The sequence below is a fragment of the Haplochromis burtoni genome, unplaced genomic scaffold (assembly GCF_018398535.1).
Source record: "Haplochromis burtoni strain Fernald_Lab_line unplaced genomic scaffold, NCSU_Asbu1 Contig_24, whole genome shotgun sequence".
Taxonomy (NCBI): Eukaryota; Metazoa; Chordata; class Actinopteri; order Cichliformes; family Cichlidae; genus Haplochromis; species Haplochromis burtoni.
This window is the reverse complement of record NW_024582385.1, coordinates 2977779-2996235: the sequence shown is the minus strand read 5'-3', so window position 1 is coordinate 2996235 and position 18457 is coordinate 2977779. Positions and strand designations below refer to the sequence as shown.

Below are 18457 nucleotides of genomic sequence, written 5' to 3'. Positions count from 1 at the left end.
AGTGAATCATCCTTAAAGCAAACCAGGTGCATGCATAGTGCATCTCACTGAGCTCAGTCTTTTTCCTGTCTCTGTCTTTCCAGCTCCGCTGAGACCCTGAGCGTTGCACGCTGGCCCAGGCCACATTGATGCTGGTGGGCACTGGCCTGTTCCTCTCCCTGCCACCTGCTTCTCCACAGCTCCCACGTCTTGAGCCATCATGGCTATGAGCCGTGACGCTGGCTGTGAGAGGCTGGACCCCAACTCTTCTACGCAGACCAGCGGTCTCACAGACATCATGGCCGCCATGACAACAAAAGACTCGGATGGCTCAGCCGCCAGCGGCGCGAAGAACGGTGGCTCCCAGCAGGATGTGGCTCAGGCCAAGCGGCCTCTTCCGACGCGGCCTCACCTGACTGGGAGGAAGCTGTCTTTGCAGGAGAGGACGCACATCTCCCCTCGCAGGCCTACTGTGGAGAGTAAACGGGTGTCCATATCTGACTCCCAGGTGAGATTGTTATCGCCTTTCAGCTTCAGTGTAAATATGTGACGTTTCCTTTCACAGCGCAGCAGTACCAGTGTGAGGTTCATTAAAGACATGAAGCTAGGTGCTAACCACCTCCTGGCCACATGCAGTCTTTTCTCCTGCCATCTACAGCTTCTGATTTGGAATGGTGGGTTTCTGAATTTGGGTGTGACAGGTGGCATCATAGCAGGGAGTGAGGTGCACGCTGACAGACGGCAGCTTGTCCTGCTCATGACAGCAGTTGTCAAAAGTAGACACCACCAGCACATCCTGTAGGATGGTGCGTCTGTTATTACAGGCGGTGTGTGAGTGCGACAGTGTTCCAGCTTTGTCCCTGAAATGTAGTCTGGACTGGTCCACATGTGTGCTGTGATAATATGTTGGAGTGTTGGGGCAGGAAAAAAGAAGCAATTTTATCAGCTTAGATGGACACGACGTGCTTTCAGGCCTGCGTCGTGTTGCTGAATGCAGCAGAGGAGACGTAGGGTCAGCCTGGGAGCAGCTAAACATGTGACCCGTGTGTGCACTGTATGTCGAGCCTCGGCCTCAAAGACCCCACTTTTACGCTCTGTGGTTTCACATTTGTGTAGGCACGGTGAAGGCTCGTCGTGCTGTTTTACAGAAACCTTCAGGTTGCAAACGACCTGCTTCGTTGTCTTCTTCCCGGAGCTTCAGGGACATGCGAGTGAGCAGCAAACCTGCAGTGATGCACACGGCGGCTGCTGCTTCACGTCTGGTACATTCAGTGCGAATGGAGAAGAGCACAAAGGTTAACTGTTACAAACAATGGAAGCTAATGAATCTGTTTAAAGTGCATGTTGTTACTATCAAAAACAGTTTTGCATCTAGTGTGTAACGACTGATTTACCGAATTATGGCTGATTTACATTTCTGTGGGGCGTCTTTGTAGCAGTCGTCCACTCGTCGGTGGAATTTATCCTTGATGCTGGTGCGGTGTGTGTTAATTATCATGTCATTGTGTACCAGTGTATCATATGTGGTGCCAGCTTCACTTCTGTAACTGGACACATACAGGAACTACTGAACAGGTACTGAACTGGCCAATCACAGCAGCTGCAGGCTGGGTCAGCGCGATGTGTGGCTACATTTCTGCAGAGCTGCAAGTCTGAACCAATGCTGAAGGTTAGTCGTGTGGTTTCAAAGGGATTTGCAGTTACATCCCAGGTTAGATTGTAAATTTCCTGCTGAAGCATAAATTGAGCCTCACATGTCAGGAAAGTCCTGCCTCTGGGGCCACAACAGCTTTCGCTGCTTGGTGTATTTTATTAGTTGAAGTTAACAAAGTCACGTATCCTGAGGAAATGGCTGCATACATAATTGCCTGTACTAGTTAGCTTTGCATAAAATCAAGCTAGCTCTGTGTGCGCGTGCATGCGTGTGCGTGTGTCTTGAAATGTGAAAGAAAGCAGCTTAAACCTGAGTCTCTGACAGCAGTGATGCTTTTGTGTCTCACAGTGTTGATTCTCATTATTTGTCACCTGTTGTGATTTCGGGGCCTTTATAGTCTGTTAGACCTGCTGCCAGTGCCGTGTGGCTCTGGGTGACTCTCGAGTCTCCTCTCTGCTTTTTCCAATTCAGATTGAACATAAAATATTTATGACAGCTGCCAGTACAGGAAACCCCTCTGAATTCATCACATTGCTGCCACAGCCTCGCAGACCTGTCATTGTGTCCATTCCTATCTGCAAATGGAGTTGCAGCTCCTGCACTGAACCATGAAAAAGGGCTCGTGCTGCTCGTATTTCAGCGTTCGCGCTGGATGTGCAGAACGAGGGTGGGAGAGAGGTTTGCTACGACTGGTAAAAGCAGACAGGAAGACGCAGCAAACACCTTTGTAGGCTTATCAGAATGAGCCAAATGAAAGAGGTTGTCTAAAATCTACATCCTGTTATTTCCACTTCAAAAAAAGACGTCTGTTGGTAAATTAGGAAGTCCTGCATTAAGTCAGATGATGAAACGTTGTCACCAGGTTGTGTCACCTTCCTCCTGCTGTCTTTTCTCTCTGTTGTACTTGCAGTCTGTTCATAATGTGTTCCCCGTGCACCGTGGGAACTTTTAAGAGAATGATTTGTTTTAAAGTTTGGAGGATCTGAAGAACACTATCAACAGTAAGGACAAAAACAGGCATTACTGTGAGACGGTGTGATTGTACTTGACATGAGTGTCTATGGGCCTAGAGAGGCAATTACACTGACTGCAGTAAAAGGAGGAAACTAATGCACCGACCCAGTCTGCTGGAAGAGTTGATGCAATGAGATGAATGGACAACAGTGCATGCTAACCTAAATGCCCCCCAGTAAAATGTTTCCAAGCAGGAATACCGCGTGCTGGATTCGTGAGTGGAAACTACGTGACTCTCGGGATGGAGTTTGGCAGTCCTTTGCTGCTAAGTATCTGCTTGTGTTTGTCTGCGCAGCGTGATACATTTTGCAGGCTTTTACACCAGATTACCATAAAAGCTGCTTTCTTGTATGACTACATGTACGTTAATGATGTTAATGCAGCAGCGGGGGGAGCTTGGAGTAAAGAACCAACGCAGAATAAACCCTCTTATTCTAAATTCGTCTCGCTTCACCTCATCTGCAGTTTTGTCCAAACAGATTGTAAAATAGATTTTTGCACCTTCAGGCTTCAGATGCTGTTTGACAAATTCTCCTTTTGGTTTTAATATTACGTCCTCAGGCTGCTGACTTTTAATGCCTGGTCATTGATTTCGAGTGTGTATTTGTTATGCACTGATATTGATCAGCTGTTTAGCAATGAATGCAGATGACGAAGGACAGGCTGAGGTCTGCAGGGAAACCGATGACAGCTGGGGCAGCCGTGTGAGTGTACGGTGACAGCCCCCCTCTAAAGATTTAGCGTGGGGCAGTGGAGCATTTCAGCTTGATATGTGCATGAGTGGCAGATGTATTTAAGGCTTTCTGCATGACCCTGTTTCTCCATCAGCCCTGACAGAGTATTAACTGCAGCGCTGCATCCACTGAGCATGTGCCAGCGAGCTGGGAATCCAAAACAATCCCTCCTGCTGCTCTTTTCTTTGGAATCTCTTCATTTTCCCTCTGATCCTTGACTGCCCTATTTTCATTTTGTCTTTTTATCTCTCTTCAGCCAATCACAGCACTCCTTTTCTGAGTTGTACCCAAGCCTCGGTCTTCTGTCCCCTTCATAATAGTCCACAGTGCTTCACAGCGGCAGCGCATCAGCCTCACATCTCCTGCCGTGCCGACGCTAACATAACCAGCAGTGATATTAACCCACATTATAACGTTTTCTAAAATACGTTGCCTGTCCCGTCCTGCAGCGTGAGCTGGTGCTTTCGTCCTGCACGCTAACATCCGTGTTCTGCTACCACCTCTCATTCTGTAAACACGTCTCGGGCGACTGGGCTCGCTCACAAGCCGCCGCCCCCCCAGCTGTAATGAAATAAAACGACTGCTTTCTCGCACGCACACGCGCACATACGCACACACAGAGCAGTGATCACCTTTTGATTACTGACTCCACAGCCTTTGTCCCCACACCCCCAACCCTCACCTTGCCCCCTCCCCTCCTGTGCCGTGCCCCTGGCTAACTCTGCTGTAGCAGTGGTTGCTATGGAACTGCAAATCAGCCGTTTAAGCAGTAGCACTAATGGATCTGCAGACGGTAAACACACTACAGACTGCATCGTCACCTACGGTCAGGAATAAATAACTTTCAGTGCACGTGTGAGCACACGAGCAGGAAGAACATTTTGTTTCTTCTTTTGCTTTTAGATGCTGAAATGATTCCTTATTGATTTTTCATGTTTGTCTGCTTTGCTTGCTTCTCAGGACTGTATCCAGTTGAACCAGTATAAGCTGAAGAGTGAGATTGGAAAGGTGAGTACCATCCGTGCCCTTGGCCTCCATTCAGTTTACAAAGCAGCAGTAACTGAGGAGAGGTCGGGCTGCATGTGAGGAAATGGACAGCGCAGAGTGTGGCCCATTTTCATTTTGTTCTGTACATTCCTAAATTTGACCCATCAAATTACCACGTGTGGGTTTATTTGTGGTTGGGTGTTGTTGGATGTTGCATCACCAACCAAAGGCCTGCACAACCCAGTTTCAGCTGGTGTATCACAGCCCAGGAGGGCCATTACATTTTTTTATCCTCCATATTTGTACATTTCGGCTGTGTCGTCTTTTACAGCTTTTTAGAAATAAAGAAAAACATTTAAATTTGTGAAGCCAAAGTGCTGCAAACAGCCCATTTTTTCTAATAGCCAACAGGGACGACTCTGTTTGCACAAAGACGTTCAGTCAGAATATAGAAATGACCCAGCTGCTATGGGATAAAGTCATTAAAGCCTTTACTCATTTATTAGACGAGAGCCGTAAAGCAGGAGGAGGATGGAGCTTTAGGGTGAGCCAATGCCTGAAGCCAACACTGGACCACAGATTCATGGAGAAGTCACAGACTAGCACTGTTGTACTGAAGCGCTGCAGTATTTGTCGATAACCGCTAACATGCTAGCAGATCCACAGTGGCTTTAGCATGTTAGCATAATAGGACTGTCCAAGCAAAAACAAAGAGGCTGTAAAGGAGAGACTGGGTGGTTAAAGTATCCTGATTACAACACATCCCAGAATTTCATTCAATTATTCCTAAAACCAGACATCTGCTTTATAGACACGTTGCTAAGGCGACTGCCTAGAAGGACCTATAATGACCCCTAAAATGAATTTAAGCTCAGATTAAAGTGATGTCAGACTTATGGGTTGTTGATACCCTGATAATAAACCCTGATATGACAAAAGCACACAGCAAAAACCAAAGTGCTTTCAGGTGTTTGTGTTTTGAAGCAGAAATGCATGTAAATGCAACATAAGAGCGTCGATATTTTCAGGTTGCACAGAAAGTCGCGATTAAAGAGAAACACTGTTGTGATTTGGATTTGGAGGAACTTGTCGTGTTGGGAACAGAGCAGAGGTACAACTGAAAAACCAAATCCAGTTGTGTGAAGTGCGCATTGTAGCCGGCGAGGCTAACCGTCTCAAACAGGTTAGAGAGGGAAACAAATACTGTCAGACTGATATTTGCTGTATATTCTCTTTGCGTGCTTTATATGCGACTCAGCTGCAGGCCACACGTCCAAGTTTACAAGCAGGAAGCTTCACTCACAGTTGCACTGTAAAATGCAGCGAGCAGTAAAATTGTGCATATTAAATGAGAAAAATGTCAGTTGCAGCTGCAGCGGTGCGTATTACAGTAGATTGCATCAAAGTCCTGACTGTTAACTTTTGAGAACAAATAAGTGAGTAAGTGGCGCCTTTAAGCTGTCCGGGCATCAGAGTCTATATATGATTACTGAACCTCTCTGAACATTCGGTCGGTTCCTCGGTGCAGAGCGCTGGCACTAAACACACATCCTCGGGAAGCGTGTGTGTGGGAGGACCCATTCTGTGCTGCCAGAGAATAAAAATGTTGTCTTTCAGTGGAAACGGTGCTGCCTCGAAAACATTCTGTCAGTGTGGCGCTGCCGTCTGCTCCGAGCGATGCTTTAGGAATCTGAACAGATTCTCTGAGCAGTCCTGCTCACGAGCTGCTCTTGTTTCGGAGCAAAGCTGAAACTACAAACTCAAAGTAGAGATTTCATGTTTGCAATGCTCGGCTGGTCTGCCTGTAAATGTGTTGTTCTGTTTTTGTATTGCAGGGCTCCTATGGTGTGGTAAAACTTGCCTACAATGAAGATGATGACAAACATTATGTAAGTTATTTGGTGGGAACTTGTTTTACCGTCAGCATCCTTTAAGCTTTCATCAAGCCTCTCTCAGTCTGCTGCCTCCACCGAGGACCGGTGCTATCGATTCTTTTATTTTTGTTCTCCTTGTTGTGAATTTCATCCCTTAAATTGCATCAGTTGCTGTGGAAGAAACTTGGGAGTGAGAGTGGCGTCTGCTGCCATTTAAAGTGCATCTCAGGCCCTTTTATCTCCCTTCAAAGCAGCTCTGCTCTGTGGCCAGTTCACCAGCAGAGTCTGCATCGAGCCAGCACACAAACACGAGCTTGTTTTGGGCCATTCCTGCCAGGTGTCCCTCCAAGTGTAAGCTGTTACCTTAACATAACTAAGCTGCCCTGTGCAGCAGGACCAATGTCGACGGTTTAAGATGTACTTTTGAACCAGAGGCAGCAGCAGCTTGCTGCTAAACACAAGTCAGGAGTTTGTCCTGGTGCTGAATGGTAGTGAACAGGATGTTTATCCAAGGACACAGGCGAGCTCTATACAACAAGGAAAATAGTCAAACAAAGCAGTGCTCAAATAAACGTGGCTCTTGAGACGGTAATGAAATGCAGTTTTAAACAATGTCCAGTGTGGAGAGCTGCAGTTTGTGTCCAGCCTCCTGAAAACTACCCTGACTGTGTGAACCTGTGAACTCGACGTCTAACAAGCACTTGCTTTGAAGACGGAGCCGGTCTGCAGTTGCATGTGATGATACTGGAGCTGTATTGGTAACTCCTCACACTCAGGTCCAGCACGACTAACGTGTTTGAAACAGACTCTGACTGATTATCACACGCTGGCCGTCTGATTCTTCAAAATAAATAAAAATGAATGAATTAAAAGCTTCCCGTGTACCGGCGGGATTTCTACATACGTGTGGGAAAGGTCTAATTTTTGCTGCACACGTCCGCAATTCACTGCGTTCTCGTGTTTAACTCTGATTGTTGAAACTGATGGAAGCGCTTCCTGCGCTGTGGGCCGATGCAGACTGGCTCACACGAGAGGCGCATCTGAAATAACAATGATGGGAATCAAAAGAGGAGGAGATGAGTAATGGTGACATGAAGGGTGATTATATTTCCTGGCAGTCTGAATTGGCAGAACATTAAACTGATTGGATTTTTCATGGAGAATGTCTGAGCCCACGTACAGCATGCACACGTCACTCGCTTCACAGAGGACAGATCACATCTCAACAGGACGCGCTGTCGCTGAGGACAACGAAGTGTTTGCACTCGTGATCAGCCGTGGTCAGTTTAAAGGGAAGTAAATGCATCATGTACCTGATGTTCAGTATATGTATGCAGAAAACAAACTGTGTCATAGGATTTGCATTTTTTGTGTATGTTTCTGCAGCACCCTGTGTCCTCTGTATAATCACTGATGGGCAGGAATCCGAATGTGGCGATGCTGTTTGTCAGGGCGCCAAAGCGAAGCAACTTCCTGCCAGGAAGTTGGGAGCAGTGAATTTGAAGAGCTAATTATTAACAGATATTTGATTTGACTAAAGGCAGCGGAAGCTCCAGTTTGTTGTTGTTTGTGTTTCCGTGACCAGAAAGAAATATAAGCTGCGTAATATGATGTCACTGTGTCGTACACCAATCCATCAAGTCCACAAACCATGACGTAATTGTTGTTCCTTTACCCCACAACCATAACGTTAGCCCCCTGACCCCCACGCCCACCCTGACCCCCACACCTCACCCTGGCCCCCACCTCCACCCCACCCCTCACCCCCACCTCACTTTTTAGTATTTTGTTTTTTCCATGTCGCAGAACTATGACATCACAACAATGTGATTGGTCGATACTGAACCTGGTCCAACTTTAATTTTGGCGTTTCAGGACCAACACGGTGACATCAGCTGCAGGTTACAGATGATGAAGTGTTCTCGTCCTCACTGAGGATGAGACTGAACTCTGCAGCATGTCAGGGTCAAATGCAGCGTTTGGTGATCACAGCAGTCCCCATGTTTGACATTCTGTTAGTTGTCCAATGAACTTGAAGCCTTTATAATTGCTGAAGGGTTCATGCAGCACTTTTATTAAACCCTTAAAGTGAAATAAAGCTGAAAGTCTCACTTCAGTCACGTACTTGTAGTTTGATATAAAACCCATTGGTGTGGCGTACAGAGGGAAAACTGCAGGAACCCAAACACGTGATATGCCCGTAGTCCAGAAATGTGCAAAAACAAAGCTGTGAGTGGTATCAGTGAATATTACGTGGTGCATGCTGCTAATTCAGTTTTTGTTTCATCAAATTCCAGCATGTTGCACAGAAAGTGGAGTTTGCCCTGCAGCTCATCCAGCCTGTCAGTAAAGATTACCTCATCCAACCTTTCTGCTCTTCTTATTTCATCTGTTAGCAAAGTTAATGTGTCGCGTGTTTACTGAAAAACCTACAGATCAGAGCGCTGAAGGCTCTGCAGCAGGCTCAGTTGTGCAGTAATGGGAACGATACGATGCCTTAAGTCATTTGAACCTTCTTATCCACCTCCTACTACATCTATTTGCTGCTGACGCACTTTTGGCTTCCTTTGATCGGCGCCACACATGAGTCACGTTGCCGCCTCAGTGCACAGTCCATCTTCAGCCAGGCTCGCGTTACATTTTGATTGTGTGTTTACGCACAGGCAGAACACCATGTAACTGTGCACAACGCAGGATCTTCTTTTCTGCCAAACCTCGTTTGTGCACAGTCAGAGCCATGGCGACCAGTTATACAAGAAACCAGCAGGCTGTTCATCAGTGTCACAGTTTGTGGTGTAGAAATAGCAGAAAATGTTCCTCCTGCCACAAATTACGAATCAGTGGATTCACATTGATATTGTGAGTGTCTGTTAGAGAAACATGCAGTGAATGTTATTACTTTCCTTTTCCTTTGCATGACCAGTTCCTTACAAGAGGCCAGGATCACTGCGACACGACGTGCACACACTCAGCTGTGCTCCAGGACCCGCTTGGTTTTTCCATGAAAGATTCCTCAGATCTGCTGAGAAACGCCGCCTTCACTTCGTACAAAGGAGAATTTCCTGCTTTGATGTTTGTGCACGTTGGGCGAAGGCGGCGTCCACACGATGATTCGTTGAATCGTTCGTAGAATTAAACCTGGCTGCGATACGTTAACCTTCTTGGCTTTGTGTGCTTCCCTCTCTGATGCGTTGCCTTTTTGCTTGTTGCAAACATCATTGTTTCGTGCGCTAAATAACTTTTTACTTTCAGGCCATGAAGCTGGTGTCCAAGAAGAAGTTGGTGAAGCAGTGCGGGTTTCCTCGTGAGTTCTGCTTTTTCTCTTTTCATTCTGTTGACTGAAGAAAGTGGATCAGCCTAGATTCAAAGAGAAAACCGAGTAAGCCAGTAAGAAATCCCAAAAGCAACTCGTTTTATGTATGGCCACTTCATTAGGTACAGGATTGGACCCCTTTAGTCTTCAGGACTTTAATCCTTCACGGTAGAGATTGAAAACGTTGCTCTGGGATTTGGTCCGTACTGAAACGACAGCTGCACATCCCAAAGTTGCTCTGTTGGATAGAAGTGCGGTGGCTGTGGAGGCCATTTGAGTAAGAAACTGTTACGCTCAAGAAACTAGTTTGAGATGATTTGAGGTTTGACCTGCTGTCAGCAGCTGTGATCACTGTGACCATGAAGGGATGCTCAGCACCACCAGCAGCCATTGGTTAAACAGGCAGGATGTTCATGCCAGATTCTACCGTCTGAATATCAGAGCAGAAGTCTGATCAGACTTAGAGCAAATCGAACCCCCTGTTCTCCTGCGGTGCTTCAAAGATCAACAGGCTGTCCGTTCAGAGAAGCTCCTCTGCATGCCTTGGTTACCCTTCTCTGTAAACCCTAGAGGTGGTTGTCCAATAAAGATCTGAGCAGTAGCAGTTTCTGTGACTCAGACCAACCCATCTGGCACTGACAACGTTTAAAGTCCCTTAAATCGCCTTCCTTCCCCGTTCTGAGGCTCCGTTTGAGCTTCAGCAGGGTCGTCTGGATCTTGTGTGTGTGCCTGCGTGCGCTGAATTCTGCTGATCCAAGGTTTCGATGAAGGAGGTCATACAGTCAGAGCGTAGATGGCTTTAGGTTGTCCTGAGTGAAATAAGACAGGCTGCAGAATGATGTGTATGGAATTACACGGCTTTTAATGCAGCCACAGACAAAAAGCATGATGCATTCATAGATTCACCGACATCATGGGCAGAGGGAGATTAATTAGCATGCACCAACATGTTTTTAGCACTAATTTATTTTGGTTGATTGTTTTTGTTTTTTTAAAAAGGACACCAAACATGACTCATCGGGGATCGCATGAATGACTTAACGGCGGTGTGCGGTTTGTGTTGTGGTGTGCAGGTCGCCCACCCCCAAGAGGACCAAAGGCGGCCCAGGGGGAGCAGCCCAAACTCTTAGGACCCCTGGAAAGAGTCTACCAAGAGATCGCCATACTTAAAAAACTGGACCATGTCAACATCGTCAAGCTGGTGGAGGTGAGGGGTTATTGAGCAGGAAGATAAATTGTTGGTGCACTTCAGAGGTGAAGCCACGCATTAGTTCTAGTCGATTAACTGCTGTTTGACTCCGGGATGCATTAATGCTGCCAATTAGTCAAATGGTAGTATTTTCCAGCTTTTAGTGGCAAAGTCACGGCGTCAGCTTGACTGGTCCACGTACAATCATCAGGACTTATCATCGTAAAGCTGGGTCCAAAGTAGCATTTTGAACTGTAAAAAATGTCTTTCTTTGAATGTCAGAATCATTGCTCTCTGTTGAAGACTGCATCATGCACTTGTTTATAAATTTAAAATCCTCTTTAGTGTAAAAAAAGTCTTTTTAGATTCATCCTGGGTCTTGAACGTCTGTAGCAGATTTAAGCGGTGCTGGGTACGACCCAGTGCAGCCTGCCTCAACAACTGTGCTCGATTGACTGCAGGTAAAATAATAAAAAGTTGTCATTTACTGTGAATCTCTTGACTTTTTGTATTAAAAACCAAAATATTAGAAACTAAAAGTAAGAAGACACAAAAGGAGCTACGATAGGCGCCGACTGTGCAGTGGAGGAACATGGATCGATCATTTGCTGAAGGAAAAAGTGATTGTGTGTGTGTGTGTGTGTGTGTGTGTGTGTGTGTGTGTGTGTGTGTGTGTGTCTGTGTGTGTCTGTGTGTGTCTGTCTGTGTCTGTGGTTGTGTGGTTGGGTGTGTGTGTGTGTGTGTGTGTGTGCTGTGTGTCTGTGTGTCGTTGTGTGTCTGTGTCTGTGTTGTGTGTCTGTCTGTGTCTGTGTCTGTGTGTGTTGTGTGTCTGTGTGTGTGTGTCTGTGTGTGTGTGTGTGTGTGTGTGTGTGTGTGTGTGTGTCTGTCTGTCTGTCTGTCTGTCTGTCTGTCTGTCTGTCTGTCTGTCTGTCTGTCTGTGTGTGTCAGAAATAGAGTTTAAGTAAAGGTTGAGGGCTTCCCTTCTCCGTCTCTCGTTGTGGGCGTCTGCTGGTAACGGGACAGCTGCTCTCGCGCTCTTCATCCATGTAAACGGGCTGTGCTCGGGTCGGCATCGCAGCTCTGTGAGCTGCAGTCCGGTCTCTCCAATTATGAAAACAGAGGCCACACTGAGCGGAACAGATTAGCAACGATGAAAACGACGCGGTCATTTGTCTCAGAGGCTGGAAACAGTCAGACTGAACCCATAAAATCAGACTTTTACTTCCGATGAAAAGACGGAGCTTCTCTGTTCTGTAATCAGGAGCATGATGTGAAATACTGCATGTAAAGGGAGAAGAGCAGTGTTGAGTTGGTGCCAGCAAACATTCACGAGTAAGAGGCCTTCCTGTTTCTGTGTCCTGCACTTGTCGTGACACTCGATGCCATGGCGACCTTTCACCTTTAGTTTTTGTCCAATTCAATCTACAGCAGATAAAGTTAGTATTGAACGCTTTCCCAGTTTTTCCTTCCCGATGTCACCAAGTGTTTGCTTATGATTGTTGAGGGTTTGTCAGTTATTGTTGTAAAGTCTTTACAACACAAAGCAGCTTGAGCTGAGTGTTGTTGTGATTCGGGGCTGCAGGTAAGTACTGAACACCTCAAAGTGCCACTGACATGAAGTTCTTCCCACGTGCAGCAGCAACATATCCACAGGTATCCATAAATTATGTGTAATAATGAGAAAAGTATTGAGCACGCTGGCTGACATGTGTTCTTGGTTGGAGGACGTCGTCGCGTGCATTACTCAGGTGTGATTTTGGCCCATTCTTCCACACAAAGTTTCCCATCTATGAATTCTGAGCTTTAGTTCTTTCCACAGACTTGGATTCAGCTCAGGTGATTGGCTGGGCCGTCGCTGTCCTTCCCTGGAACGCGCTGAGAGTTTCTTTGGCTTTGTGTTTGACGTCATTGTCTCGCTGAAATGTCCAACCCTCGTTTCATCTTCATAGGCTGCAGCAAACCTTTACCAGAATGTCTCGGTACGTTTTCCATTCATCCTTTCTTCAATTACAAAACTCGTGCCAGAGCCACATGAAAGCCGTCACCATGATGGTTCCCACCTCCAAACGCCACTGTTGGTGTTTGAGGTGGTCTGCAGTAGCTGTTTCACTGTTTGTTCAGGAAACGTTGAACGTGCTTCAGTGTGCTTTCTCCTGTGTGGTGAGCGCACAGGTCACAGGGGCTGAGCGCATTATTCATCGTTTCCTTTGAAGCAGTTGAACTTCCAGCTCTTTCTGTAGCTGTGCACAGGTGGTGCTCGTCACCTGGACACTTGGAAATCTTTTGCATAGTCCCAACAGTGCTGACTGCAACCTTCATCAGTGTGCTTCAACAATAAGGCTGCAAAGGAGACCTCGTCGGTTTTACCCATCATGACGTGTGTTTTATGGGACACCTTGTTAATAACGCAGCTTTAGGGACTGAACCGGCTGATATTAATTCACACCGAGTGGCAGGACGCCCTGTAACTACTGCCAGATCTCAGCTGGTGTCGTGGCTTTTGTCATCTCTCAGTATCCCACTCGTTGAACGTGTGGATTGGATATGTTGTTACCGACGTCTGGTGAGAATTTCATGTCAATAACACTATTAGAGACAGATTTACTTGGTCAGGTGTTCAGTACTTACTTGCCCGCTGTATAAAGCACCAAATCACAGTCGCGGGCTGCCTGGGGCAGACACGCGGGGCAAAAAGGTGAACCAAGAACTTGTGGATTTCTGTTTAAACACAGACTGCAGGTGAAATTACTGCGGCTCTGCTTGTTTTCATGGCCGAGTCCGGATCGTGAGTCTCCATCCTTACTGTGTCAGCTGTTGGATCTCTGGGAACATCTCCACTAAAGTTTAATATTAACATCGATCTCACGAGCCATAATTGAATCAGTATTGATGCAAGCGTTCCTCTTTCTTCTGTTTTTGCTTCCTGCTGCTGCTTCGAGCCTGATAGACATTTTGGTCACTGTGAGGAACTAATGATTGTACGGCTGTTTAAAGTGTCCCAGTTTGCCATTATATTGAAGTAGTGTGCAAACAGAAGAACTCCCGTAAGAGGAATGCAGGCACCATTAATAAACCTTTGCCTGCTGTGACAAGTCAACATGAGAAATGTCTGTTAGCTGCAATAAAAGACCATTAGCACCAGCTAATGTCAGCTCAAGCTGCTAGCTGTGAGCACAGAGGGCTACCGAAGTCCTCGAGCCGAGGCTGTTTGTTTCCCCTCTGTCAACAGTGAATAATGTCACTCTCTGCACTGACTCATTGTTTGTAGTCTCCTCTTTCAAATCTTCACATCGCAGATTTTGGGGTGGATACTGCACACCAGAGGACGTCTCACTTTCCTGGGAAATGGTTGCATCAGTATAGAAAGAGCTGCGCGGGTTCATTGCAGCCTGTTGCCAAATATCCCAGAGTCCAAACGTTATTGGACAGATGCACATAAAAAATACCCCAAATCTGTAAACGGATTTACTTTGTTGTTGCTGCTTCGGCCACGTTGTTGTGATGTTGTCCTTCTGAATGATGACATGTCAACATAGACTGGAACAGCTGTGTGATCACCCTGCTGATGCCGGCGTGCCTCAGCGATAACACGTTCGACAGACGAGGGGGGGCTGTGACTCCTGAGCCGCTCCTTTAATTCTTCACACTTTCTATTATTTATTTCTCTTTAGAGAGGTTGACCTTTCATGCTTCCACAGAACTTTATTTCACGACGCTGCTGGGTTTCTTTTGGGCCTGACCTTTCTGTTTTTAAGGCTCAGCGGGGGGGTGCACGTCCCATCCCCGTGCCTCTGAAGCCTGTACTGCTGCCACCACTGAGCTCTCGTTATGTTGCTAATAGAGTCAGTCAGCGATGTAAGAGGGCAGGTACCGTGAAAGCTCTGTGGTGACGCACAGTTTAATCTGGGAAAGAAAAGCGTCTGCTGAAGATGTTTCATCCCAGAAGCTTCTTCAGTTCTACTGATGAGCAACTGGTGGAAAGTCCCAGATTCAAACCCTGTGGGAGTGGCCCCCCAGAGGGTCACGGACCCCCTATTGATCCTCTACGTAATCACACGAGCCAAGGTGTGAAACAGGTGTGGGTCACAATCAGCCAAGGTTTCACCAACCGTCTGCCATCTACAATCCACCCACTCACATCCTGGGCCTTCTGACCTCAGCGAATCACGTGGCAGGGTGGGGCCAGGTTGGCTGATTGTGTGAAATGGAAGCATGTCAGAATAATGTTTTATTCTGGTGCTCGTGCGAATAGTTTAAAAAACATCATGTCTTCACGTATCGTTCTCAAACATGAACGAACCTCAGCGTAACATCTTCTTTGTCATCCACTCATCGTCTTTGAGCTCATTTGACATTTTGAAGGTGGACAAGTTTTCAAAGGCACGCGTTGTACCTGTGCTGTCTTGTACACAGCTCAGCCTTAAAACACTTAAAAAAGGCTACACGGAGCATTGTTCCAAATTGTCATAAGAATAGTCAAATACAGCTTTTGCAGCTCTGCCCGCGTTAATGCGTCCGTGGTGTTGTTCAGTAGAAAAGGTGTACGCAGCTTTTCAGTCAGCCTGCGTACCTGGTGAAGCGTCGACTGCACAGATATCATTTTTGTGCAAATGACGCTGAGCCACTGTTTTAAATTATAGCTCCTCAACCTGCTGACTGCCGAGAGTTGCAGGAAGCTTTTATGGTAGCAGACGAGTTGTGCAGTGAGTCAGTGAATGCATGCTGTCAGCTCTTTAAATGAAAGCCCTGAATGTTTTTATGTTGCTCACCATTTACGCTGACTGTGTTTTGATGCTGCAGGTGCTGGATGATCCATCGGAGGACAACCTTCACATGGGTATGCACGTCTTTGTTTTATGTGTCCAGATACTTTTGCTCTGTTCTTGCCCTGTGTCTGTAAGCCTGTGGCGTTCGATGCATATGGCGCCGACAAGTGTACGTGTCATTTATTCAGAGATGGTCGTTTCCCTGCAGACCTGCTTAGGGCTGGCGCGTTATGCAGAAGCTCTCCATCAGCAGTGCCGCAGTCAGGCTGTAGAGTAATACGCAGCCTGGTGGCAGCAGCGGTCACAAACAGGCCGAATGAAGAAAAGAATGAAATGTTTGGTCTCACGTGTTCGTGTTTCCTTCTCTCCCTGTTTCTGACAGTGTTTGAGCTGATGCGTAAGGGGTGAGTAGAGAACCCGTCCTCCTGTCTCTAAATAATTTAAGGCTCACCCACCCACCTTCTCCTCCTCATTTCTCCACCCTTCATCCCTGCCTCGATCACTGCTGCGCTCTTCTTTCATTACTCTGAGCCGTACGGCCGTTTGTTCCACCTCAGGCTTCAAAGGAATTCGTCATTTTCTTGGGTTTTCAGTTCTTGGCGCTGAAAGCGTTTCACATCCTCATGCATGAGCCGCTCCTTCCTACAGTGCCAGAGACATTATGATGCACAACCTTTTGCTGTTATAACCAAATTGGAGTTGAAGGGGACGGCTGGTATCATCCACATGTACACGTCCTTCTCAAAAAAACTAGCATATTGTGATAAAGTGCATTATTTCCTGTAATGTACTGATAAACATTAGACTTTCATATATTTTAGATCCATTACACACCTGAAGTAGTTCAAGCCTGTCATTGTTTTAATATTGATGGTTTTGGCATACAGCTCATGAAAACCCAAAATTCTTATCTCAAAAGATTAGCATATTTCATCCGACCAATAAAAGAAAAGTGTTTTTAATATAAAAAGAGTCAACCTTCAAACAATTATGTTCAGTTATGCACTCGATGCTTGGTCGGGAATCCTTTTGCAGAGATGACTGCTTCAGTGCGGCGTGGCATGGAGGCAACCAGCCTGTGGCACTGCTGAGGTGTTATGGAGGCCCAGGATGCTTCGATAGCGGCCTTAAGCTCATCCAGAGTGTCGGGACTTGCGTCTCAACTTTCTCTTCACCATATCCCACAGATTCTCTATGGGGTTCAGGTCAGGAGAGCTGGCAGGCCAATTGAGCACAGTAGTACCATGGTCAGGAAACCAGTTACCGGTGGTTCTGGCCCTGTGAGCAGGTGCCGGGTCGTGCTGAAAAATGAAATCTTCATCTCCATAAAGCTTTTGAGCAGATGGAAGCATGAAGTGCTCCGAAATCTCCTGATAGCTGCATTGACCCTGCCCTTGATAAAACACAGTGGACCAACACCAGCAGCTGACATGGCACCCAGACCATCACTGACTGTGGGTACTTGACACTGGACTTCAGGCATTTCCCTCGCCCCAGTCTTCCTCCAGACTCTGGCACCTTGATTTCCGAATGACATGCAAAAGTTGCTTTCATCCGAAACAGTACTTTGGACCACTGAGCAACAGTCCAGCGCTGCTTCTCTGTAGCCCAGGTCAGGCGCTTCTGCCGCTGTTTCTGGTTCAAATGCGGCACCTGTAGCCCATTTCCTGCACACGCCTGTACACGGTGGCTCTGGATGTTTCTACTCCAGACTCAGTCCACTGCTTCCGCAGGTCCCCCAAGGTCTGGAATCGGTCCTTCTCCACAATCTTCCTCAGGGTCCGGTCACCTCTTCTCGTTGTGCAGTGTTTTCTGCCACACTTTTTCCTTCCCACAGACTTCCCACTGAGGTGCCTTGATACAGCACTCTGTGGAACAGCCTATTCGTTCAGCAATTTCTTTCTGTGTCTTACTCTTGAGGGTGTCAGTGATGGCCTTCTGGACAGCAGTCAGTCTTACCCATGATTGCGGTTTTGAGTAATGAACCAGGCTGGGAGTTTTTAAAGGCCTCAGGAATCTTTTGCAGGTGTTTAGAGTTCGTTGATTCAGATGGTTAATCAGGTTAATAGCTCGTTTAGAGAACCTTTTCATGATATGCTCATTTTTTGGGTTTTCATGAGCTGTATGCCAAAACCATCAATATTAAAACAATGAAAGGCTTGAACTACTTCAAGTGTGTAATGGATCTAAAATATATGAAAGTCTAATGTTTATCAGTACATTACAGGAAATAATGCACTTTATCACAATATGCTAATGTTTTGAGAAGGACGTGTATGCGTAAATAACTTTATCCTTTTCATATGAAGCTGTTTTAAAGGATGGATTTGCTCTCTTACTGCCTCTGAGTCGGCTGCTGTTAGCGTGAGCGTCGGGCAGCTTGATGTTCACTTCATAGAGCTTACAGTCACGCTGTTATCTTTGCTGTAACAGGCGATAACAAAGCAGCTCGTTTCACCCATGCAGTCACTGCTTTGCTGCTCTGACATGAAGCTGCATTTAAAAGCCTGAGCAAATGAACTGTAAGCAGAACAAACACGGCAGCAGCCACTCTGTGTGAAAGCGTCATGCTTCTGTTAATGTTCATAATTTGGTGCTGCAAAGCGTCACCTCCTCATTAACAGCTCTGAGTAACACGTGGAGACTGGTGTGCAGCTTTAGAGACACAGAGGGTTTTTAAAAGCATCCAAAAAGAGAGCACAGACACTCACACACAAAAGTACAGTGACATTTCTGAATGTGTTTTCCCACACACGTCAGTCATTAATGAGCAAAAACGATATTATGATGTATTTGTAAGGAACAAAGTCATTTAAAAGTCTGTTTCATTCATTAGAGACAAAGAGGCAGAAAGATTTAAACGTTTGGTGAAGGCAGAAGATGTTTGATCAGATCTGTGATTATTACACAGAAGAGTCAGCTGTTGGTTTGTTGTTTAAATTGGTTT

The 18457-nt window shown here is 46.4% G+C and overlaps 1 protein-coding gene across 10 annotated transcripts in view; it reads left to right on the top strand.

Annotated features, from left to right (window-relative positions):
* camkk1a (calcium/calmodulin-dependent protein kinase kinase 1, alpha a) overlaps positions 1–18457 on the top strand; it is a 51026-nt gene that overhangs the window by 21683 nt on the left and 10886 nt on the right. For 7 of the 10 annotated variants that reach the window (XR_006054168.1, XM_005926825.3, XM_005926824.3 and 4 more), the window contains exons 2-8: positions 84–487; positions 4342–4389; positions 6204–6257; positions 9495–9546; positions 10629–10762; positions 15545–15581; positions 15893–15914. Coding sequence is in view for 9 of the 10 variants with exons in the window: in XM_005926825.3 (XP_005926887.1) it covers positions 200–487; positions 4342–4389; positions 6204–6257; positions 9495–9546; positions 10629–10762; positions 15545–15581; positions 15893–15914 (635 nt within the window). In the remaining variant the exon portion in view is untranslated. Of the gene's footprint in view, positions 1–83; positions 488–1095; positions 1649–4341; positions 4390–6203; positions 6258–9494; positions 9547–10628; positions 10763–15544; positions 15582–15892; positions 15915–18457 lie in introns of those variants that run through there. The other 3 variants (XM_042218856.1, XM_042218857.1, XM_014335025.2) reach the window with 3 other exon arrangements.